At 40.0% G+C, this 25,289-nt stretch overlaps 1 protein-coding gene across 1 annotated transcript in view; it reads right to left on the minus strand.

Annotated features, from left to right (window-relative positions):
• OCA2 (OCA2 melanosomal transmembrane protein) overlaps positions 1–25,289 on the minus strand; it is a 369,302-nt gene that overhangs the window by 220,972 nt on the left and 123,041 nt on the right. Inside the window, exons 10-11 of the mRNA XM_008269748.5 lie at positions 3,373–3,444; positions 1,937–2,002 (exon numbers count right to left, since the gene is read on the minus strand). Of these exons, the coding sequence (XP_008267970.2) occupies positions 1,937–2,002; positions 3,373–3,444 (138 nt within the window). The remainder of the gene's footprint in view (positions 1–1,936; positions 2,003–3,372; positions 3,445–25,289) is intronic.

The following is a 25,289-nucleotide window of genomic DNA, read 5'->3' on the forward strand; positions in this document are numbered from 1 at the left end:
CCGGGCCTCATAACTGACAAGGCCTTAAAGCCCACCAGATTATTATCAAGCCCCTTCTGTCAGTTTCTATTTGCCTCTCAATCAGAAAACTTAGTTGTGGCTTAGATAGCACCTTTCTTAGGTCTTTTAGTAATGACTCTGTCCTTTGTTCTAGACCCTGTCTAGCCCACTTGGGGCCTCATTCCTTTGTAATCATAGCCTCTACTCTTACATCAATGGCTCTACTCCCAACCTGTGTATATTAATGGTCCTTTCCCCCACTTAATGTTGTATGATTATTCAGAATTTCTCTACAGACAAACCCCTCTACCCACAAAAGTTGAGTGGACCTTTTCCCAGGCTTGGTTGAGATCAGCTTTAAAGCACATCCATCAAACTGTCCTCACAAGGGTCCAGAGAACCCCCCTCATTTCCTCTCCTCTATGAAATCTTCTCATTATCTGGTTAATGCCACTCTTAGGATCATTGGTTGCTATTCTCACCCTGTCTTTTATACTACTGTGTCTGCTTAAGTGTTTACAGGAGTTGATAATGGAATGAACCAAGGCCTTCAGCAACCCAGTGGTCAACCAAATGCTGCTACAGGGATATACTCAGCTCCCCACCCAGGAGACAGTGGCTTGAGACACCACCCCATGCCAGTGAAGGGTATCTCATCGCCTCTTGTCAGCAGGAAGTAGCTCTAAAGATATATCACCATCCCTCTACCCCTCCTGGACCTTTGGGACGAATGTAATCTCATACTACTCCTGCTTTACAAAAAACAAAAGTGGGGAATGTTAGTAAAATGGCACAGTCTTATCTATGGTGTGATCTACACCCTAAGTTCTAGCCCCCGCCGCCATTACTGGAAGCCAGGTAGCCACATGGCCCAACTACCGGTGTCAAGTTCCACCTTTGTACTAATGAAACTCACAGTTCCTACTTCCCTGCCCACCCCCTGGGCAAAGTTTTTAAATAACCTGTTCCTGACCACATGGCTCACTTGCTCTCTCTCTCTCTTCCTCTCTGTCTCTGTCTCTCTCTTACACTCTCCTTCCCCCTTTTCCTTCTTCGCCCCTTCCCTCCTGTCTGTCAAGTTTCCCCCAATAAACTCTTTCCCTTAAAAAAAAAAAAGCCTACAGCAGCAGAGCCTTCCTTCATGGTGGCCAGCCTTGAAGAGGGTGGGCAAAAAACACTAGCAAGAAAAACGATGACATATACATATACATATACATATACATATACATATACATATACATATACATATACACATACACATATGGTGACCTTGTTTTCATAAGGTGGGATCTTCCAGCCCAGGGACGATGAGACCTGCTCACTTGACAATTTTGAGTTCTCTTCAAGAATGCATAAGCCACTCCCACTGCTGTCTAGGGCCTTGCCAAATTCCATTTATTCTTGTTAAATTGGTTTATGACTCATGTCCTATACTAATCCATTTGTGCATTTAAAGTTTCTTTCCAACAAGTTGACTTACTGACATGCCTCATAGCACACAGCACAGAGTGGCCACTTCATAATATGATAAATTAACAAACACCTGAACTACAACTCAGAGGTTATTTCTCCCTTTATATAATTAAAGGTACTTTTCCAATCACTGAAACTTCTATATGGCTCATTTATTTGGAACATTCCATTTTTATTTTAATGGAAGTAACAAATAAAATGCTGACTTTTCCAAGTGGCAATATTATTTAATTGTCAGACCTTAAAATGAAATTCTCCAACTAACTAAACAAGGCTTAAATCATTCTATTCCTCCTCAAGAGGATTTAGATAGACCTACACTAACACTTTCCAATCAAGCCCTAATTGTCAAGAGGCCCGGAATCTTTAATATAATGAAGGGTTATCAGCAGCCAAGGCAAAAAAGAAGAACCCAGGTTACAGCAGACTTACAGCCATGTCCCACTGGGAGGACTATAATTACCATGCCAAACAGCAGGGCCAGGGTCTCAAAATCGATCCACTCCACCACGTGGGTCAGACTGGGTCTCTGCAATCAAAGCACAAATTTGCCAATTAATCCTGTGCATCACCCTCCCAAGGATAAGCTCTAAAAATGTGTTACCTTTTGCAAATCCACTCATTGGACTCATTGGAAACTGCATTCACTTGCCTTTGAAATTAAATCATATCATTGCTGGAAATACTCATGACCCAACGCATCTGCAACGTCAGATCTATGCACTTAGCACTACATTTTTTTTAATTCTATCCCTTGGCAACTCTAGGAAGAACTGTGGTCTGAATTACAAAATTGACCCTTAAGGTTGCATTCTCACTAGACACTACATGTATCTCTTCCTTAGTATAATAATGAAGCCAGGTGACAACTTGGATAAACATCTCTCCTAATTTCCGTGTGCCCACTTACTCCACTCCTAGGCCACAAAGAATGAGGAGTGGAGTGTTTAATGATGGCACAGAGTCTAGCTTCTAGAACAGGGAAGCATGGTGAGTGGCTCATGGGTTTTCTGCAGCATGTTCTTGCCATATTAAGTATTAGACTACTATGGCAGTACTCCTTAATCATTAATAAAAATAACAACAATTTTATATCTAAGTGTTAGGGTTCTGGGACATTTTACCTTTAGGGTTATCATTTGCTTATGCCACTTGTAGACAACAAAATGTTCAAGTTACTGCTACTTCCAAGCTAAGCCAACCTTCAAAGGATAAATCAAAAATAACTAACTCAACATTTTCAACATAACTTTTAAATTAGTTCTTATTCTTTGGCTGATTTAACGGCCTCTACTTTCAGTGTTCAGAACAGTCCTTGAATTCCATAGAGTTGTTTTCAAATCCAGTTCTGTGTGCTGTCAACTTGGATTTAGTTTGATTCCAGCACTGCCCTTCAAACAGCTCTGGGCCTTTATCTTCAGTGGGCACCTAGCCTCTCTTGCTTCCCAACATTTGTCCCCATGTTCCTGCCAGATGGGTTACAAACAGACCACAGTAGGACATCATTCCCTTCATATATACATCTCCAGGGGCCTCAACCCCACAGTCTGCTACCCTTCTGTTTCCCAAAAGCTGACAAGAGTATATCTAGCTCTAATACCACTAACCTACACAGCTCTGGGAAAATGAATAGTCATAATGAGCCTTTCCTATACCAAAATAGGGAACAGAAGCCCTGGGATGTATATGTATGTACATGTGTGTTTGTGTATGTGATAAAAGCAAAAACAAGCCAATCATTGATGCCTCTAGATCACACCTCTAGCATGGTTCTTTTGAAAAACTGTCCAAGGAGCTTGTAACATAGTGAAAAATGTCACTAAACCTAAATCCTCAGGTGTCTTCAAGTCTTACATTCTAGTAAGTGGTAAATCAAGAATTCTCAATGCTTCAACTTACATCACCAATCACAGCCAGTGCTGCCAATGCTGCAAGGGAACCCAACATGGCTGCCAAGGTTCTGTGAACAATCTGGAAAGAAATATAGAAATTACTTCACCCCAGTACACCAGGGATTTACCACACATGAAGTAGAGGCTTGTATTGGGACCAGTATTAAGGCACACAACAGGTTAAGCTGCTGCTGGCAGCTTATATGAGCACCAGTTCAAGTACTGGCTGCTCCACTTCTTATCCAGCTCCCCGCTAATGCACCTGGGAAGGCAGCAGAATATGGTCTTAGGCATGGTCCCTACTACTCACATGAACGACCCAGATGAAACTCTAAATTCCTAGCTTCGGTCTGGCTCAGCCCTGGCCATTTCAGCCATTTGGAGAGTGAACAAACAGATGGAAGGTATATGTGTGTGTGTGTCTGTGTGTGTAACTCTGTCTTTTAAATAAATGTCTTCTTTTAAAAAATCTTGTGTTGACATGAGTACCTGCTGGTGTCTGTCATTGTATAGCCTAACTATTAAAATGACAAACAAGTCACAGGTCTTAATGTTCCAGGGTCTTGTATACCCCATAAACTCATACAACCAACAACAACACATGTACCTTCTAAATAAAGCTATTTTCGTTTCCTGAATAATTAGAAATCCCTAACAAAACAGTAGAAGGCTGAACAAAGCATGTTCTGCAAGAAATCTTGCAGTAAATTGTCATTAATTATTTACTATATACTCCCTAGGCAACTGGACTATTAGTTCAACAACATAAATCAATTCTTCCCAATTACTGAGACTATTATTAAACCAAAGGTACACAGCCAAACAATTAATCTAATTGAGACTTCAGTGTTACCACTGAATCATGAAAGCATCTTTTCTATTTAATTATAGTTCAAATGGAAGTGGAATTTCTAAGATAAAATATGAGGAAAGCCAAAGATGTGGAGTAATTAGAGACACCCATACATTGCTAGTGAGAGTATAAAATAGTGTACACTGTGAGAAACATTTTGGTAGTTTCTTTAAAACTTAGACATAAATTTATCATATGACTCATTAATTCTACAAGGAATCTACCCAAAAAAAGTGAAAACATAAAGCCAGCTGAGACATGAATGTTCATAGCAACATTATTCAAAATAGATGAAAACTAGAAACATTCCCAATGTCCATTCATAGTGAGTGGATAACTAAAATATAATGCATGCTACACCATGGAACTCTGTGATGAAAAATTTTTAAAATGTGCTCATAAGACATCCCAGGTAAAAAATAACTGTATATTGTACTGTCCTGGTTACAAAATCTCTCCGGAAAAAGTAAAGTAAGGGAAACACAGAGATCAGGATCACCTATGGCTGGGAGTAACAACAAGAACTAAGAATGGGTCCTAGGGACCTTTATGGAATGATGGAATGTACTCAAACTGGATTGAGGTGATGGTTGCAAAACTCTTTAAACTTGATAAAAATTACTTAATTGCATACTTCCAAAGAAATTACGATACCTAATTTATACCTAAATAAAATTGTTAAAATATACAAAAAGAACACCACAAGACCAAGTAGAAAATTAAACATCTCTTAATAACCTAAAGTGGTTTTCATTCAATTATTTTATGCCTTCCCTTTCACAGAACACGACTCTCTATTCTAGTAATTACATGAAAGTCTAATTCTGACTAAAATCATTTCATTTCTCATTTTTACCACTGGATTCAAAGTTAGCTTTAGATAATTTTATACCAGTTTCAGATTTAAATTTTTAAGAGTTGATGTATTTGTTTCGAATAAAAATGTTTAAAATCCAATAAGTTACTACCAAATTCTAAGAATGCCTTCCATTTGTATTCTGCTTTTCAGTTTCAGTTTGACACACTTCAATACTTTCTGATTTGATGTTTCCGGTGGAACTAGCAGATAGAAAGGGCAGAAATCTGTTCCCAACATTACAACTTTGGGGACTCAAGCTGGAGTCAGGCCATAGAATGTGAGCTGGGAGCCAGAGTCAGATTTTCTATCGCAACACCCAGGGCTCCAAGTTTCCCCACCCTATACAGAGGAAGGTGAAGACACTTCCAGCTTTCATATATCTAAGTCTTTTGTATGATTTATAGCTGAACATACGGTGACAGCTTTGGAAACATGCTCCACAAGAAAAGAGGAGGTAGAATGATTTGGAAGGGTTGGAAACTTAATCCCCAAATTTGCCTGCTCATAGTATTTGGAAAAGGAGCCTTCAGGAGGTGATTAGGACCAACAAAGATCATGAGGATGGAGCCCCATGATGCTACTGGCGGTATCATCAGAAGAGGAAGAGAGATCTGAGGTAGCGCACTTGTTATACCTGACCATGCGATGTTATCCACCTTGTTACAGGACAGCACAAGACCACTTAGCAGATGAGGAGAGGGTACCAGGCCATGTTCTTGGACCTCCTAGCCCACAGAACCGTGAGCTACATAAACCTCTATCCTTCGTAGATTGCCTGCCTCAGGTATTTCATTATAGCAACAGAAAATGGACGGAGACAGGAGGAAAAGGCACTACAGAGACCGAGCAAACCGTAAATATAATATGTCCATGCGGCCCCTGCAATTTCCATCTGTGCACAATCATTTCTTCCGATTTAACTTTTTGGTTAATTTTGTCTTGACGGAAAAAGGATGTTCTATAAATAGCCAAGAGACCTTACTCCTAGTCGCTAGTCAGTTGTATTAGACAGTGGTAGAAATAATTAACTTTTATTGAACATCAACTGTGTGCCTGGCACTGGATTAAGTGCTTTACATACACATCTCAGGTACTTCTCACAATGACCCCATGAGGAAGAAACTGTGATTACCTCCACTTAACTGAATCTCCACAATACTGAGTTATTTTTCTCCATGTCATAAAGTAAAGCAGTTGCAATCAGATTCAGACAAAGCATTTCCCTCTCTCCTATGGGGCCTTGTCTGCCTGTTTATAAAATAAGAAAACTGCACTATATAACTCAAGCAGCTCTCAGCTCTGGAAAAGATCAGTGCAATCAGGTCTTTGCATATTGATACATACATGAGCAGAAAACCACAACCACAGCATTTACCCACTTACTAATATCAGTGCTCAGGAGAGCTGGAAGGTCAATTGCAGTCCCACTGACACCCCACCCCCACATAACCAAGCTCGCATGATCCACTGCCACCATTAGCTCCTTTCTACCTGTGGAGCCCCACACATCAATGTAAGACAACTCTTTTTTTTTTTTTTTTTTTTTTTTTTTTTTTTTTTGACAAGCAGAGTGGACAGTGAGAGAGAGAGAGAGAAAGGTCTTCCTTTGCCGTTGGTTCACCCTCCAATGGCCGCCACGGCTGGCGCACTGCAGCCAGCGCACCGTGCTGATCTGAAGGCAGGAGCCAGGTGCTTCTCCTGGTCTCCCATGGGGTGCAGGGCCCAAGCACTTGGGCTATCCTTCACTGCCTTCCCGGGCCACAGCAGAGAGCTGGCCTGGAAGAGGGGCAACTGGGAAAGAATCCGGTGCCCCGACTGGGACTAGAACCCGGTGTGCCGGCGCCGCTAGGTGGAGGATTAGCCTATTGAGCCGCGGCGCCAGCAAGACAACTCTTATCATTAAAAAAATGGAAAAAAATGCTGATGATCAGTCTCAGATATGTGGAATAAAATGTTTAAATTAAATGATTCTATAAGACAATGAGTTCATCACTTTATATATAATTGTGGACATTCCTAAATTTCAATGCTGAAAAAAAAAAATAACTTTTTGAATACTAGGAAGAAAGACTTCTGATAAATGGATCAAAATGCTAAGAATGATAGAAACTTATGAGTGGTGCTTCCAAAACTACACAAAGGTCCTCCTCATACATGGAGTCTAGAAAATATAACACACAAGCCACTTCCTGGGCACAGAACACAGCATGGAATGCAGCAATCAGCTCTCCGGGCACATTCTTACAGACATGGCCTGGGCAGCATTGGCAGCCATTCTCCCACACACACTCCTTGTCAGCCAAGCACATACTCTGTGCTCTTATGCTTCTTCCATGACAGTCTGGCTGGTGAGCTCCTGGAGGATGCAAACCATGATGTGCCTCTCTTGTTTTCCTCAGTGCTCCGGAGAGCAAATGATATACATTGAGTAAATGAGAAGAAAACATAATGAACAGGGCCTATAAGCAGAATGAGCAGTGTCAGCACAGCTTCTGATGAGAAGAAAGAAAGTTTTGGGAGAGTCTCCTGGGCTAGTATTCTTTGAAATTTCCTAGAATATCAATCTGCTTGCATTTATCCTCCATAGTCACAGAAGGTTTCACACACAGCCAACAATCTCATAAGTTCCAGATAGGGGGACCTACTGAGGAAACAGAAAAAGGTATTCCATATAAATGGCAACCAAAAGAGAGCACAGTTAATTGAACTTACATAAAAAAAAATAGATTTTAAGTAAAAGGTATCTCTGCATACAAAGGTCATCATGTAATGATAAAAGGGCCAATTAAACAAGATGATAGACGAACAAAATAAATATATACACATCCAACAACAGAGCACCTAAATATATAAAGCAAATATTGAAAGATATAAAGGAACAAATTGACAGCAATGCAATAATAGTAGGGGACTGCAATATTTCATTTACAATAATGAATAGAACACCAAGACAAAAAATTAATTAAGAAACAGCAGACTTGAACAACAGTAGAGATCAAGTGGCCCAAAGAGATAAGTACTTTCCACTTAACAGAACTTTCCACTTAACAGAAGAATACACATTCTTTTTTTAGTATATACAGAATATTCTCCAGGATACATCACGTTAGGTCACAAAATAAGTCTTAACAAATTTTAGAAGATGGAAATCATGTCTAATATCTCTTCCAAACACAGTAATATGAAAAACTAGAAACCAATAACATAAGAAAAATAGAAGTTACAAAAATGGAAAAGTAGCCGGCCCCACGGCTCACTTGGCTAATCCTCCACCTGCGGCACCGGCACCCCGGGTTCTAGTCCTGGTTGGGGCGCCGGATTCTGTCCCAGTTGCTCCTCTTCCAGTCCAGCTCTCTGCTGTGGCCTGGGAAGGCAGTGGAGGATGGCCCAAGTGCTTGGGCCCTGCACCCACATTGGAGACCAGGAGGAAGTACCTGGCTCCTGGCTTCAGATCAGCGCAGTGTGCCAGCCACAGCGCACTGGCCGTGGTGGCCATTTTGGGGGTGAACCAATGGAAGGAAGACCTTTCTCTCTTTCTCTCTCTCTCTCTCTCTCTCTCACTGTCTAACTCTGCCTGTCAAAAAAAAAATGGAAAAGTAAACAACACACTATTGAACAACTCATAGATGAAAAAAATCAAAAACGATCTTACAACAAACAAAAATGAAAACAAGATATACCAAAACTTACAGGATGCAGAAAAGGAGTCTGTGATGTAGGTTTATAGGGGCAAATACCTACATCAAGAAAGAATAAAGAAACCTCAGACTCCAGGCCTATTGTAGCCCAAGTCCACCCCAGCTTTGATGGGCATGCTGATTGTGTATGCCTGCCCAGAGTGCAGCTCCCCTTCCTAGTGGGCTCAGCTTTGGTGATCATCCAAAATTCTAGCCCTGCCATAGTCATAGCCTGCCCTGGCCTTGGCAGGTGGTTAGTCATGCAGACCCACCTGAGCCACATGGCTCCCTTCTGTAGCCCACCTCATATTTGAAGACCACAATGGACTCCAGTGCTGCCACATCCCAAACTTGCCCTCACTATGGAAGATGTAGTTGTTTGCACATACCTTCTTGGACTTCATAGCCCTCTCCTCTAGCCCACCACAGCTCCATTGAATTCCCCAGACATTAGCCCTATCAGAGTCCTGCCCCACTCCAGCTCTGAGGGACGTAATTTGTTGTGCACAGCTTCTATGCTGGGCAACTCCATTATCCATACAGTTCCAACTTTGACAAATGACCCAGACTCCTGCCCTGCTATGACCTGAGCTTTTGAGGGGGAGAGGGGGTAGTGGAGGTAAAACCACACACCTGCCATGGACATGAGTCTAACTCTTTCATGGCCCTGGTCACCAGCACCAATACCCACAAACCCTTGCTGGAACTAAAAGAAACTCCCTGTGCTCCTGATACTGCTTCCATTGTTAAGAGTGAAAGAAGATAGGGGGAGGTGATTCTTCAGTGTCCAAGTAGAAATCAAGCAAAGCAGCCTACCAAACACTTGAAGACACATCCTCAGGAAAAAGCATTCATTCCATGAAAGCCACCCTTTCAAAAGCAATGAAAAGAACTGATCTGTAAGATACACAAATATCAATGTAGAGACACAAGAAGTAAGAGAAATTAAGGCAATATGATGTCACAAAAGAAATCCAATAGCACATTAATATCAGATTCCACAAACATGGAGATTGATGAAAAGCGTGATAAAGAATTCAAAAGAAGGGCAATTCCAAGATGGCTGAATAAACGTGCTGCTTTAGAGAAAGTGCATTCCAAGGGGATAGCTGGAGAGAAGTTTGCAGTGGGAATTCTACAGAAAGAAGATGGACACCATGGAGCAGCACTGAACATGCAGATATATAGCAATGAGGAGAGAAACATCACATGACTCCTGCAGCCAGCAACTGGTGGAGATGCCAGCTTTGGAGAGTAAGAGACTATGGCAGTCCATGACACTGATATTATCTGAGAGAAAGATTCATAGAGCACACTGTCTTTGAGTCCAGCCTGAAGCCCTAACAAGGGGCAAAGAACTTGCCTAATCCAGCAAAAGAAAACCACATTTCTTTTTCCCCATCCCTCCACAAGGGCACCCGGTAACTGGAGGGAAGAAGGCACCATTTTGACACAAGTAGAGACTGTAGTGACCCTTTTGCATATGTGTGGTCAGGGAATTTTACCAGAGGGAATAATCCCCATTCCTCACTGACAATGAGTCTGGCTGGGAGGGATGACAGGGTGCTGGGCACTCATGTAGGACTGTGAGGAGCCCCCATCTCTCAGCATATCACAAGCTCTGGGACTCAAACTGCCAAGGTGGAGAACCCACAGGCAGCTGGCTCTGGGAATGTCTCTGATCTCTCTGTAGATGGGACAGGCTAGTGAGGAAGAGTGGATCTGCTGCATCCCGTGACTGTGGGAACCTTGCACATTGTGACTGTGGGAACTCTGTAACTACAATAGAATGCAAAGTGTAGCTGGTTCTCTGGACAATACTGTACCCTGCAAAGCTCTCATTTATGAATAAAGGTGAAATAAATATATTCCATAACAAACAAAAATAAAAAGAATTTGTCAACACTCATCCAGCTTTACAAAAGATGCTCACAGACATGCTACACGCAGAAAGATAATCATCATTATGAAAGAATGTAAAGCATAAAATCTCTCGGTAAAAGTACAAAGAAAATCCAAGGCAAACAATATGAAGATTTATAGAAAACTGGAAGAGCCAAGTCCTTACTTATCAGTTGTAACCTTGAATGTAAATGGCCTAAATTATCAAATTAAAAGATACAGACTGGCTGAATGGATTAAAAAACAATATCCATCTATTTGTTGCCAATCAGAAACACATCTCACCAACAAACATACACAGAGACTGAGAGTGAAAGTATGGAAAAAGATATCCCACGCTAACAGAAAGCAGAAAAAAAGGCATGAGTAGCCAACCTAATATCAGACAAAATAGACTTTAACAAAAAAACTGTCAAAAGAGACAAAGAAGGGCACTATGATTAAGGGGTCAAGTCAACAGGAAGATGTGACTATGATAAATGTATATGCACCAAATGCCAGAGAATCTTATTATTTAAAAGAATGTTATTTAAAAGAAATGTTTAAAAGAATACAACAACACATCAGGAAGATCATTCACCTAGTCCAAGTGGGATATATCTGTGATAGGCAGGGAGGGTTCAATATTTGCAAATTAATCAATGTGACACATCACATTAACAAACTGAAGAGCAAAAACTATATGATTATTTCAATAGATGCAGAGAAAGCATTTGATAAAATATAACACACTTTCATTATGAAAACCTTAAAAAATGGGTATAGAAGAATATTCCTCAACACAAGTCATTTTATGACAAATACATAGCCAGCATCATACTGAATAGGGAAACTGGGAATTATTTCCACTCAGAGCCAGAAGCAAATTAGGAAGCCCATTTCCACCACTACAATTCAATATACTCCTGTAAGTTTTAGCCAGAGTCATTAGGCAAGAACAAGAAATCAAAGAGATAGAAATTGGAAAGGAAGAATTCAAATTACCTTGTTTGCAGGTGACATGATTCTATGTAGAGAAGAACAAAAAGACTCCACTAAGAGACTATTGGAACTGATAGAAGAGTTTTGTAAAGTGGCAGGATATAAAATTAACATAAAAATCAATAGCCTCTGTACAAACAGACAATGCCACAGCGGAGAAAGAATTTCCAATATCAATCCCATTCACAGTAGCTATAAGAAATTTAAATTCCTTAGAATAAATTTAACCAAGGAGTGAAAGATCTCTAATTAAGATGAAAATTACAAAACATTAAGAAAGAAAAAGAAGACACAAAAAGTGGGAAAAATCTTCCATGTTTGTGGATTAGAAGAATTAATATCAAAATGTCCATAGTACAAAAGGCAATTAACAGATTCAATGCAATCCCAATCAAATTACCAATGACATTCTTCTCGGATATGTAAAAACAATGCTAAAATTGATATGGAAACACAAGAAACCCTAAATAGCTAAAGTAATATTAAACACGAAAAACAAGGCTGGAGGTATCACAATAATAATAATCAAAACAGCTTGGCACTGGCATGGAGGCTTACTTGGTTAATCCTCCACCTGCGGCACCAGTATCCCATATGGGCGCCGGTTCTAGTCCCGGTTGCTTCTCTTCCAGTCCAGCTCTCTGCTGTGGTCCAGGAAGGCAGTGGAGGATGGCCCAAGTGCTTGGGCCCTGCACCCACATGGGAGACCAGGAAGAAGCACCTGGTTCCTGGCTTCAGATCAGCATAGCAACAGCTGTGGTGGCCGTTTTTGGGGTGAACCAATGGAAGGAAGACCTTTCTCTCTCTCTCTCTCTCTCTCTCTCACTGTCTAGCTCTATCTGTCAAATAAATAAAAAATAAAAAAATAAAAAAATAGCCTGGCACTGAAACAAAAACAACATGTAGACCAATGGAACAGAACAGAAACTACAGAAATGGATCTATGCATTTACAACCAACTAATCATTGAGAAAGGAGCTAAAATCAATCCCTAGAGCAAGGACAGACTCTTAAACAAATTGTGCTGGGAAAATTGGATCTCCAAATTGAGAAGCATTAAATAAGATCCCTACCGTACACCTTATATAAAAATCAGCTCAAAATGGATCAAGGATCTAAATCCACAATCTGATACCATCAAAAAACTAGAGGAGAACATTGGAGAAATTCTGCAAGACATTGGCATAGGCAAAGGTTTCTTGGAAAAGACCACAGAAGCATAGGCAATCAAAGCCAAAACTGACAAATGGAATTACATCAAGTTGAAAACCTTTGCAGTACAAAGGAAATACTCAACGAAGTGAAGAGGCCACCAGGAGAAAACAGTTGCAAACTATGCAACTGATAAAGGATTAATATGCAGAATCTATAAAGAGATTAAGCAGTTCGGCTGGCACCGCAGCTCACCAGGCTAATCCTGCACCTGTGGTGCCAGCACCCCAGGTTCTATGCTCAGTCGGGGCATCGGATTCTGTCCCGGTTGCTTCTCTTCCAGTCCAGCTCTCTGCTGTGGTCCAGGAAGGCAGTGGAGGATGACTCAACTGCTTGGGCTCCTGCACCCGCATGGGAGACCAGGAAGAAGCACCTGGTTCCTGGCTTCAGATCAGCACAGCAACAGCTGTGGTGGCCGTTTTTGGGGTGAACCAATGGAAGGAAGACCTTTCTCTCTCTCTCTCTCTCACTGTCTAACTCTGCTTGTCAAAAGAAAAAAAAAGAGATTAAGCAGTTCAACAACAACAAAACAAACAATCTAGTTAAGAAATTGGTAAAAGACTTGAATGCACGTTTTTCAAAAGAGGAAATTCAAATGGCCAACAGACACATGAAAAATGCTTAGGATCACTAGCCATCGGGGAAATACAAATCAAAACCACAATGAGGTTTCACCTCACCCAAGTTAGAATGGCTCTCATACAGAAATCAACAAACAATGAATGCCAGAGACTTTGTGGGGAAAAAAGTACCCTAATCCACTGTTGGTGAGAATATAAGATAGAACTACCATTGTGGAAGACAGTATAGAGATACCTCAGAAAGCTGAAAATAGATATAACATATGACCCAGCCATTCCACTCCTGAGAATTTACCTAAATGAAATGAAATCAGCATATAAAAGAGTTATCTGTACCCCCATGTTCATTGTAGCTCAATTTATAATAGCTAAGATATGGAATCAACCCAGATGTCCATCAACTGACAACTGGATAAAGAAATTGTGGTGTATATATACCATTCAATACTGCTCAGCTGTAGAAAAAGAATGAAATCCTGTCTTTTGCAACAAAATGGATTCAACTGGAAACCATTATACTTTGTGAAATAAGCCAGTCCCAAAAAGCAAATACCATAAATTTTCCCTGATCTGTAATAACTAATAGAGTACCAAAAATGAAATATATAGGAGTGAAATAGACATTTAGAGATCTCTTGTCTGTATTGTTGAGGAACATTGTTTTCTCTATTATTATTTGTTAAACTCTTTACTTAGTGTAGTGTTAATCTTGTGATTATAAAATAAATTAAAAGTAAATCATCTTAAAACTTAAGAGAAGGAGTAAGAGAGGAAGGAGATAGAAGGGTGAAGTGTGGGCAGGTGGGAAGGTAGGATGGGAACTATCACTACGTCCCTAAATCTGTATATATGAAATACATGAAATTTGTTCACCTTAAAATATTTTTTAAAAAATAAAATAAGATAGGGAAAAAAAGAATTCAAAAGAATGACCATAAGGATATTCAAAGAGATACAAGAGAGTACAGATATATAATTAAATTGGAGTCAATACATGATATGAATGAGAAATTTAGTAAAGAAACAGATGTTGAAAAAGAACCAAACATATCTTGAAATAAAGAACCAAGTAAGTCAAAGGAAAAATACAATCTAAAGTGTCAACAGCAGATTACATCACCTGGAAGAAAGAAAATTTTAATTTGAAGGAAGGTTTTAAAGTATCCTAGTCTGATAAAAAAAATAAAAATAAATAGAAAAGAATGAAGACAGATTCCAAGACCATTGGGACACTATTAAATAAATAATAAATTAAATAAATAAATAAATAAAAGCTAATATTCTTTATTTTAAAAAGATTTATTTTACTTATTTGAAAGGCAGAGTTACAAAGAGAGAGAAGCAGAGACAGAGAGAGGTCTCCCATATGCTGGTTCACTCTCCAAATGACCACAATGGCCAAGGCTAAGCCAGGATGAAGCCAGGAGCCAGGAGCTTCTTCCAGATCTCTTATATAGGTGCAGAAGCTCAAGCACTTGGGCTATCTTCTGATGCTTTCCCAGGTACATTATCAGAGAGTTGGATCAGAAGAGGAGCAGCCAGGTTTGGAAACAGCAACCATATGTGATGTTGGCATCACAGCTGGTGGCTTTACCCTCTATGCCATAACGTCAGCTCCCAGGACTAATTCTGTAATCATGTGAATTCCTTAGGGAAAGAAGACAACTAAATACATCAAAAGCCTATTCAGTGAAATAATAGCTGAAAATTTATCCAATATGGATAAAGATACAGACATCTAAAGATAGAAGACTGATAGTATCCCAAATAGACATGACCAGAAAAGATCTTCACCATGCTATATTATAAGCAAATTCTCAAAAATATAGAACAGAGAAATTTTATATCACAATATAAAATCATCAAGTCACTTTTTAAGGGAAATCTTTGAAAAACAGCAGATTTTTCAATAGAAATTTTATAGAACAGGAGGGAATAGAATTATATATTCCAAATACTAAAAGAAAACAATTGCCAACCAAGAATATTTTATTCAGCAAAGCTATCTTTCATAAATGAATGTAAAATAAATGTCGCTCCCCCTCTTCGTGGAGGAGCAACACAGGACCCTGCGCTGTTCTTCTGTCTGCTCGGCCCTCCCCGGGTTTGCTGCTGGTTCTTCCCGGGTTGGCTACTATCCCTTCCACCTCCGTGGAAAGGCAGTTCCCCCTGGCTGCATTCCCCACTTCCGCAGGGGAGCGGCACACCGCCGGCCGGCTCTTCTCGGGGGCTGCACGGGTTCCCTTAGATGTTCCCCATAGATGTTCCCCATAGATGTTCCTGGTGCATGCCGTCTCTCTCCTCCTTTATAGTCCTCCTCCACCAATCCCAACTCTGCTATCCACACGCCGAGCACGCTGCTCTCCTCCAACCAGGAGCAGGTCCTACAGTTCCTTGGTTGAACTGGAGGCAGCAGTGTAGAAGCCTCTTTCTTCTCTCCCAGCGCCATATTGTGGGAGAGCAGATGCATAGAATAAGTCTTAATTCCAGTAACAATATAGTCCGAGTTGCTCCCCACAGTGGGAGAGCAGATGCATAGAATAAGTCTTAATTCCAGTAACAGTATAGTCCGAGTTGCTCCCCACAATAAATACTTTGCAAAACAAGCAAAAATTAAAGTAATTCATCACCACCAGACAAGTCTTACAAAAAATACTTAGGGGATTTGTACCTATGGAAAGAAACAAAAATAACTACCATTATGTAAAACTACAAAAATCACCAGTAAACAAAGAACAAGTGATATTCAAAACAAACAGAAGTCATTTTTTCAATGATAAGATTACTCATCATTATTAAAGGGTTAATTATTATTATTAATCAATAATAAATTTGAATGTAAATTATCTAAATTCCCCCAATAAAAGATATAGACTGAGTTGAAAAAAAGAACACAGCCCAATAATATGCAGCCTATAAGAAGCATACTTCACCAGAAAAGAAAAACAGACACAAAGTGAAAGGATGGAAAAAAATACTCGATGCAAATGGAAACCTAAAGTGAGCAAGTCCTGCTGTACTTACATCAGACAAAATAAACTTTCAGACTGATGTAAAAAAAAAAGACAAAAAGGTGACTACATAATATTCAATGGATCAATTCAGCAAGAAGATATGATGATTTCAAATGCATATGCAACTGAAGCCAGAGCATCCAACTTTATCTTTAAAAATTAATAGACCTAAAGAGAGAGATAAACTCTAGAACAATAATACTAGGGGAATTCAACAAAACACTTTCATGAATAGACAGATCATCCAGACAAAAAATCAGCAAAGAAACATCAGAGTTAAGCCACTTTATAGATCTAATAGGCCTAACAGGCCAGAACACTAACAGCTGCAGAATACACATTCTTTGTATCACCACATGGAACAATCTTTAGCAAAGACCACATATTAGATCATGAGACAAACCTCAACAGATTCTAAGAATCAAAATCATGTTACATATATTTTCTGACCACAATGGAATAAAACAAAAAATAACAAAAGAAACTCTGGACATTATACAAGCACATGGAGACAAACAAAATTCTCCTGAATGAACAATGAGTCACAGAAGAAATTCCAAGAAAAATTGTTTAACCCCTTGAAACAAATGAAAATGAAAATTATATATTCCAGAACTTATGGGCTACAGCAAAAGCTATAGTAAGAGAGAAGTTTATAGCAATTAAGTTCCTATATTCAAAAGAAAAGAAAAGAAAAATATCAAATAAATGACCAAACTATGAATCTCAAAAACCTAGGAGACAAGAACAAACCCAAAGTCAGCAGAAGGAAAGAAATAATAAACATCAGAGCAGAAATAAATGAAACTTAAAAAATATAAAAGAGCAGTAAAATGAAGTGTTGGTTCTTTGAAAACACAAACAAAACCAATAAATTGTTAGCTAGACTAAAAATAGAGTACAGAAGACTCAACTAAAAAATAAAAAAAAAAACAAAATTAGATTTTACAGTTGATAATACAGAAATACAAATGATCATTAAGGATTATTATGAACAACTACCTTGCAACAAAATGGAAAATCTGGAAGAAGTGATTACATTTCTGGATATATGTAACTTGTAATTATGTCAAGATTGAATAATGAAGATATATAAAAACCTGAACAGTTCAACACTGAGTAATGAGATTGAATCAGTAATAAAAAGACCCTCAACAAAGAAAAACCCAGGACCAGATGGCTTCAATGATGAATTCTCTGAAACTGTTAAGGAAGGGCTAACACTGAATTTTCCAAACTATTGCAAGTAATTAAAAGAGGGAATCCTTCTATTTCATTCGATGAGGCCAACATTATTTTGATTCCAAAACATGGAAGGACACACAGGTAGAAGGAAGGAAGGAAGGAAGGAAGGAAGGAAGGAAGGAAGGAAGGAAGGAAGGGAGAGAGGGAGGGAGGGAGGAAGGGAGAGAGGGAGGAAGGGAGGGGGACGGAGGGATGGGAGGGGGAAGGGAGGGGGACGGAGGGATGGGAGGGGGAAGGGAGGAAGGGGGAGGGGAGGGAAGGGGAGGGAAGAAGATAGATCAATATCCCTGATGAACACAGAAAGAGAAATTCCCCCAAAAATACTAGCAAACTAACCCAACAACACATCAAATAGATCATACATCATGATAACTGAGATTTATTCCAGGGATGAAGGGATAGTTCAATATCCAGAAATCATTAACTGTAATTCATCACATCAACAGAATGAAGAATAAAAATCATATGATCACCCCAATAGATGCAAAAAAGCACTCTATAAAATCCAATATTGGTTCATGATTTTTAAATGTTTTGAACAAAATAGGTATACAAGGAACATTCCTCAACAAACCCACCATCAACATCATAGTGAGTAGGAAAAAGCTGAAAGCATTTCCATCGGGATCTGGAACTACATCTTACTCAATATGGTACTGGAACTTTTAGCCAGAGTAATTAAGCAAGAGAACAAACAAAAAGGCGCCCAAATAGTAAAGGAAGACATAAGACTATTCTTGTTTGCAGATGACATGATTCTACGCATAGAAAGACTAAAGTCTCCAAGACACTATTATATCTGATAAGTGAGGTCAGTTAAAGTTATGTGACACAAAATCAACACACAAAATCAGTAGCATTCTTATACACCAATAATGAACCAATTGGGAAAGAAATTATAAGCAATACCATTCAAAAGAGCAAAAACAACAACAACAAAAATCTTGGAATAATTTAATGAAGGATGTGGAAGACCTTGGAAAGGCCTCCCATATTCATGGATTAGAAGAATTAATATTATTAAAATACCCATACTATACAAAGCAATTTACAGATTCAACAAAACCACTATCAAGAACAAGGAAAAAACATCCTAAAATTCAATTAGAGGTACAGAGTCCTCTGAGTAGTAAAATCAATCTTAAACAAAGAGAACAAATCTGGAGGCATCGTACCAGATCAAGACATACTACAGAGGTATTTTAACCAAAACTGGCACAAAAACAAACACATATATAAAACAGAACAGAGATTACAGAAATAAATCTGCATACCTATGGGCGTTTGATCTTTGCAAAGATACCAAACATTAGCACTGAAGAAAGGACATTCTCTTCAATAAATGTTGCTGGGGAAAGTGGATATCCATATGCAGAGGACTGAAACTTGAACTCACCCCCACTTCTCACTCTATACGAAAATCAACTCAAAATGGATCAAAGATACACATGTAAGGCCTGAAACTATTAGAATAAAACAGACCATACAGTGTCTTAAGAACTGCACCAAACTCCCACCACTTTATTTTTGAAAAGCATTATATAGGATATTTTTGCAAATGGTCAAAAGTAATTCTTAATGCACTCGACATTAAATCAGTAAAACATTCATGAAAGAATGCAAAGCATATATATATATAATTTAATGAAATCTGGCCATAAGTCTTAAATCATTAAGTCTTAAATCATTTCAGAAATAGTTTTTACAAGCTGCCATTTTCTCCTATATTTCCTCTGTTGTGTGTAGTATAGTACAGAAACCTATTAACCTCAAAATGCACATTAAAATATCATTTTTCTCAACAGTGCTCATGGAAGTGAATTTTTGGTGGTACTATAACTTTTTCATTTATCTTTACAAATAATGCAGGCAACGTTGTTTCAAAATTTTATAAACCATTTTGGGAAATTCAGGTTTCAGCAACTTTGAACGTGAGGACACCAATCACAGAGCCTCTGTTGACAAGGCAATCACTTTCATTGATGTATTATGAAGCAGATTTCAAGGGTGATAATAAATTTCTCATTAATTACAAAACTTTGTCTAGTCAAAGACTTAAAGAACTATCAGTCATTCTGTTATATAAATGAATGTTATCTATTTGTTGTGACAGGGTAGTATTACAGTAGTGCAAGAAAAAAGGAAAAGGAGAGGGAGAATGGGGAAGAAGAGGAGGAGAAAGGAAATGAACATTATCAAATGGCCCCATAGTAACCCAGGTTTTCTATTTTCTTGAGGATCCATGCTTGGAATCCAAACCTCACCCTCAACTGTGAATGAGTTTTTCTCTGGCCTTTGCCTTACCCCGTTCTCAAACTGGAATGATCACCACGTGTACATCTCCTCCTATGACCTCTGACCCTACACCGTTATTGCCTTGATAGGGATGAAACAATATTCAGCTGTTGCTGTGTAAAGTCTTAGACTACAAGGGGGTGGAAAGAATGCTAAGTAAGTATATTCCGAAGATCCTAAGTTGCTTGGAATGTTGATGATTTTAGTCTAACACAATTGCTCCCATGGCCCAGTAGCCGTGGGAGATTCTGGTTAAGCACAGACATACACATGTGTTTCAGCAGCCTTTCTTAGTGTCTCTGATATATTTACCTGTCTTGGAGTGTCATACATTATAGAGTCTGCAAAACTCTGTTATACGGGATCCCTTTTCAAGATGCATCATACAGGAATAGAGGAAGGAACGCTCACCACCAGAACAAGCTGCTTGAGCTCAGAGCAGTGCTACCCTAGGCGCTATTGGTGCTGGGCATGAATGGGACAAATTCACTGAGGGGATGCCCTGTGGCTGTGAGTAGCCCTAACAAATGCCAAACACAATCAGAGCTGCAGAGCCCCACAGAACCTCCCTGCTTCTCTACATCACTGGCCTCTGTGTGAGAACGACTGGACAAATACAGGCCCTGCTACTAGGTCCCACCACGGACGAAATTCAGAGACGCTGGGGGCTGGCCTGGCCCATAGCCTTCATTCCCCATAACCACAAGAGAGCTGGTTATAAGCCACTGAGAGGTCTGGGTGGGTTACTGAGGTCTCCAACACAGATTAACACAGATACTGGTCTGGAAGCAGGGGGCTAGAGAGGACATGGACATACACACAAATACATACACTCCTACCTGAAATATGTGGCAAGTTTCAGGATTGAGCAGAGGCCCCAAACCAGTCCATGGAAGAGGCAAGGAAGAAAATGGCAACAGGACTTACAAAAAAAAAATTTTAGGAGTGTCACCTGTGATTTCAAGAAAAATAGGAAATTAATAAGATTGGGTCTTTGGAACATATGGTGGTGCATAATGTAACACAGAGGATGTAAGCAAGGTTTTGAAACAGGGAAGATTGTGAGATGTGAGGCAGAACCCAGAACATGAGAAGTGTGAGGTCTGTAGCAGAATAAACTTGTTTTAAGAGGGGTATGCCAGCCGGCGCCGAGGCTCAATAGGCTAATCCTCCGCCTGCGGCGCCAGCACCCTGGGTTGTAGTCCCGGTCAGGGCGCCGGATTCTGTCCCGGTTGCCCCTCTTCCAGGCCAGCTCTCTGCTGTGGCCCGGGAGTGCAGTGGAGGATGGCCCAAGTGCTTGGGCCCTGCACCCCATGGGAGATCAGGAGAAGCACCTGGCTCCTGGCTTCAGATCAGTGCGGTGCGCTGGCCACAGCGGCCATTGGAGGGTGAACCAATGGCAAAAGGAAGACCTTTCTCTCTGTCTCTCTCTCTCACTGTCCACTCTGCCTGTCAAAAAAAAAAAAAAAAAAAAAGAGGGGTATGCCCTCCTCCTGTTAGGGGAGGGGGCAGCCCTGCCACTCCCAACCCCCTCTTGTTCTAAATACGTCCACCTGCTCTGCAAAGGCATCTGTTAGAAAGGAGGATGAGCTGCATTATCCTGAAGCACACCTGTCTGCCCTGTGTGCCCATCCGCACTCTGGGAAGTGCTGGGCAGTAGAGGGAAAGATATGCCAGCTGTCATCCCCAGTGTGAGACAGACACAAACACACTTATGCACACATACACCAACTTGCACACACAGACACATATTCATACACACAGTCTCACAATGCAGTCACACAGTGTTCAGTCACACATTTCAAATGTGGACATAGTCTCACATACGCACCCTCATACTCTGACACACACTCACACACAGTCTCACATACACCAAGCTTTAATATATACTTGCACAGTCTCACTGAAACAAACACAGTGCTATACACAATCGAACCCCGAATTCTGTCACTTGATGCCTTGAGCTCACAGGAGTCAGATCCTTTGATTACAAACAAGGCTCCAACCATCAAACTGGGGAACCAGGATGCAGTACCCAAACCCCACATCAGACTTCCTGGGATTGAATCCTGATTCTACCTCCTGATTCCAGCTTTCCTCCAATGCAGACCCTGGGAAACAGTGGTGAAGACTTGAGTAGATGGGTCCCTGCCACCCATGTGGGAGACCAAGATTGACTTGACTTTCTTGCCCCTGGCTTCAGCCTGGTCTATCACTTACTGTTGTGGGCATTTCAGATGGAAGATCTCTCTCTCTCTCTCACTCCCTCCCTCCCTGTCTGTCTGTAACTCCCCTTTCAAATAAATAAACAAATCTTAAATATTCATGGAAAATTGAATTAAAAGTAAGATTATTTTGATGCAAAAAAATGAAATCCATGTGGAAGAGAGGTCTTCATAATGTTCATGGAAATGCTTATTATTTTTATTTTTTATTTTTTTGTTAATTCATAGTATTTTTATAGAAAGCTTTTATTTAATAAATACAAATTTCCTTAGTACAACTTTTGGATTACAGTGGTCTTCCCCACATACCCACCCTCCTACATGCAAACCATCCCATCTCCTACTCCCTCTCCCATCCCATTCTTCATTAAGATTCATTTTTAATTATCTTTATATATACAGAAGATCAACTACATTGACACGGTTAAATTTACAGGGCCCTTAGTTCATTAAGAATGTATACTAAATAATTCGATGGAGCTTATATTGAAAAATAAAGTTTAAATTTTTAATATTATTTTCACTTTTATTTAATAAATATAAATTTACAAAGTACAGCTTTTGGATTACAGTGGATTCCCCCCATGACTTCCCACCCACCCATAACCTTCCTATCTCCTGCCCCCTCTCCTATTCCATTCTTCATCGAGATTCATTTTCAATTATCCTTATATACAGAAGATCAATTTAGTATACACTAAGCAAAGATTTCAACAGTTTGCACCCACACAGAACACAAAGTGTAAAATACTGTTTGAGTACTAGTTATAGCATTAATTCACATTGAACAACACATTAAGGACAGAGATCCTACATGGGGAGTAAGTGCACAGTGACTCCTGTTGTTGACTTAACAATTGACACTCTTGTTTATGGCGTCAGTGATCACACAAGGCTCTTGTCGTGAGTTGCCAAGGCTATGGAAGCCTTTCGAGTATGCCAACTCTGAGCTTATTTAGACAAGGTCATAGTCAAAGTGGAAGTTCTCTCCTCCCATCAGAGAAAGGTACCTCCTTCTTTTTTTTTTTTTTTTTTTTTTTTTGACAGTCAGAGTGGACAGTGAGAGAGAGAGACAGAGAGAAAGGTCTTCCTTTGCCGTTGGTTCACCCTCCAATGGCCGCCGCGGCCAGCGCGCTGCGGCCGGCGCACCGCGCTGATCCGATGGCAGGAGCCAGGAGCCAGGTGCTTTTCCTGGTCTCCCATGGGGTGCAGGGCCCAAGCACTTGGGCCATCCTCCACTGCACTCCCTGGCCACAGCAGAGAGCTGGCCTGGAAGAGGGGCAACCGGGACAGAATCTGGCGCCCCAACCGGGACTAGAACCCGGTGTGCCGGCGCTGCTAGGCGGAGGATTAGCCTAGTGAGCCGCGGCATCGGCCAGGTACCTCCTTCTTTGATGGCCGGTCTTTCTGATGGGATCTCACAGAGATCTTTCATTTAGGCTTGTTTGTTTTGTTTTTTGGTTTTTTTTGTTTTTTTTTGTTTGTTTGTTTGTTTGTTTGGCAGAATGTCTTGGCTTTCCATGCCTAAAATACTCTCATGGGCTCTTCAGCCATATCCGAATGCCGTAAGGGCTGACTCTGAGGCCAGAGTGCTATTTAGGACATCTGCCATTCTGAGTCTGCTGCGTATGCCGCTTCGCATGTAGGATTGTTCTCTCATTTTTAATTCTATCAATTAGTATTAGCAGACATTAGTCTTGTTTATGTGATTCCTTTGACTCTTAATACTATCAATATGATCAATTGTGAACTGAAACTGATCACTTTGACTAGTAAGAAGGCACCTTGATGGGACTGAATTGGAATCCCCTGGCACATTTCTAACTACCATTTGGGGTAATTCAGCTTGAGCTTGTCCCAAATTGTATATCTCCTCCCTCTCTTATTCCCACTCTTATATTTAACAGGTATCACTTTTCAGTTAAATTTAAACACCCAAGAATAATTGTGTGTTAATTACAGACTTCAACCAATAGTATTAAGTAGAACAACAAAAAATACTAAAAGGGATAAAGTATTAAGTTGTTCATCAACAGTCAAGTCAAGGGCTGATCAAGTCACTGCTTCTCATAGTGTCCATTTCACTACAATAGGTTTCCTTTTTGGTGCTCAGTTAGTTGTCACTGATCAGGGAGAACATATGATATTTGTCCCTTTGGGACTGACTTAATTCACTCAGCATGGTGTTTTCAAGATTGCTCGATTTTGTTGCAAATGACCGGATTTCATTGTTTTTTTACTGCTGCATATTGTTCTATAGTACATGTCCCATAATTTCTTTACCCAGTCTACTGTTGATGGGCATTTAGGTTGATCCCATGTCTTAGCTATTGTGAATTGAGCTGCAATAAACATTAAGGTGCGACAGCTTTTTTATTTGCCAATTTAATTTCCTTTGCTTAAATTCCAAGGAGTGGGATGGCTGGGTTGTATGGTAGGGTTATATTCAGGTTTCTGAGCAATCTCCAAACTGACTACCATAGAGGCTTTACCAGTTTGCATTCCCACCAACAGTGGGTTAGAGTCCCCTTTCCCCACATTCTCTTCAGCATCTGTTGTTGGTAGATTTTTGTATGTGAACCATTCTAACTGGGGTGAGGTAAAACCTCATTTTGGTTTTGATTTGCATTTCCCTGATTGCTAGGGATCCTGAACATTTTTTCATGTGTCTGTTGGCCATTTGGATTTCTTCTTTTGAAAAATATCTATTGAGGTCCTTGGCCCACCTCTTAAGTTGGTTGTTTGTTTTGTTCTTGTGGAGTTTCTTGATCTCTTTGTAGATTCTGGTTATTAATCCTTTGTTGCATAGTTTGCAAATATTTTTTCCCATTCTGTCGGTTGCCTTTTCAATTTCCTGACGTTTCTTTTACCGAGCAGAAACTTCTCAATTTGATGCAATTCCAATTGTTAATTTTGGCTTTGACTGCCTGTGCTTCCAGGGTCTTTTACAAGAAGTTTGCCGGTTCCTATATCTTGCAGGGTTTCTCCAACGTTCTCTAATAATTTGATGGTGTCAGTCGTAGATTTAGATCTTTAATCCATGTCAAGTGGATTTTTCTGTAAGGTGTAAGGTAGGGGTC

Source organism: Oryctolagus cuniculus, chromosome 12 (genome assembly GCF_051225735.1).
Source record: "Oryctolagus cuniculus isolate XC-2025 breed Fujian yellow rabbit chromosome 12, ASM5122573v1, whole genome shotgun sequence".
Classification (NCBI taxonomy): Eukaryota; Metazoa; Chordata; class Mammalia; order Lagomorpha; family Leporidae; genus Oryctolagus; species Oryctolagus cuniculus.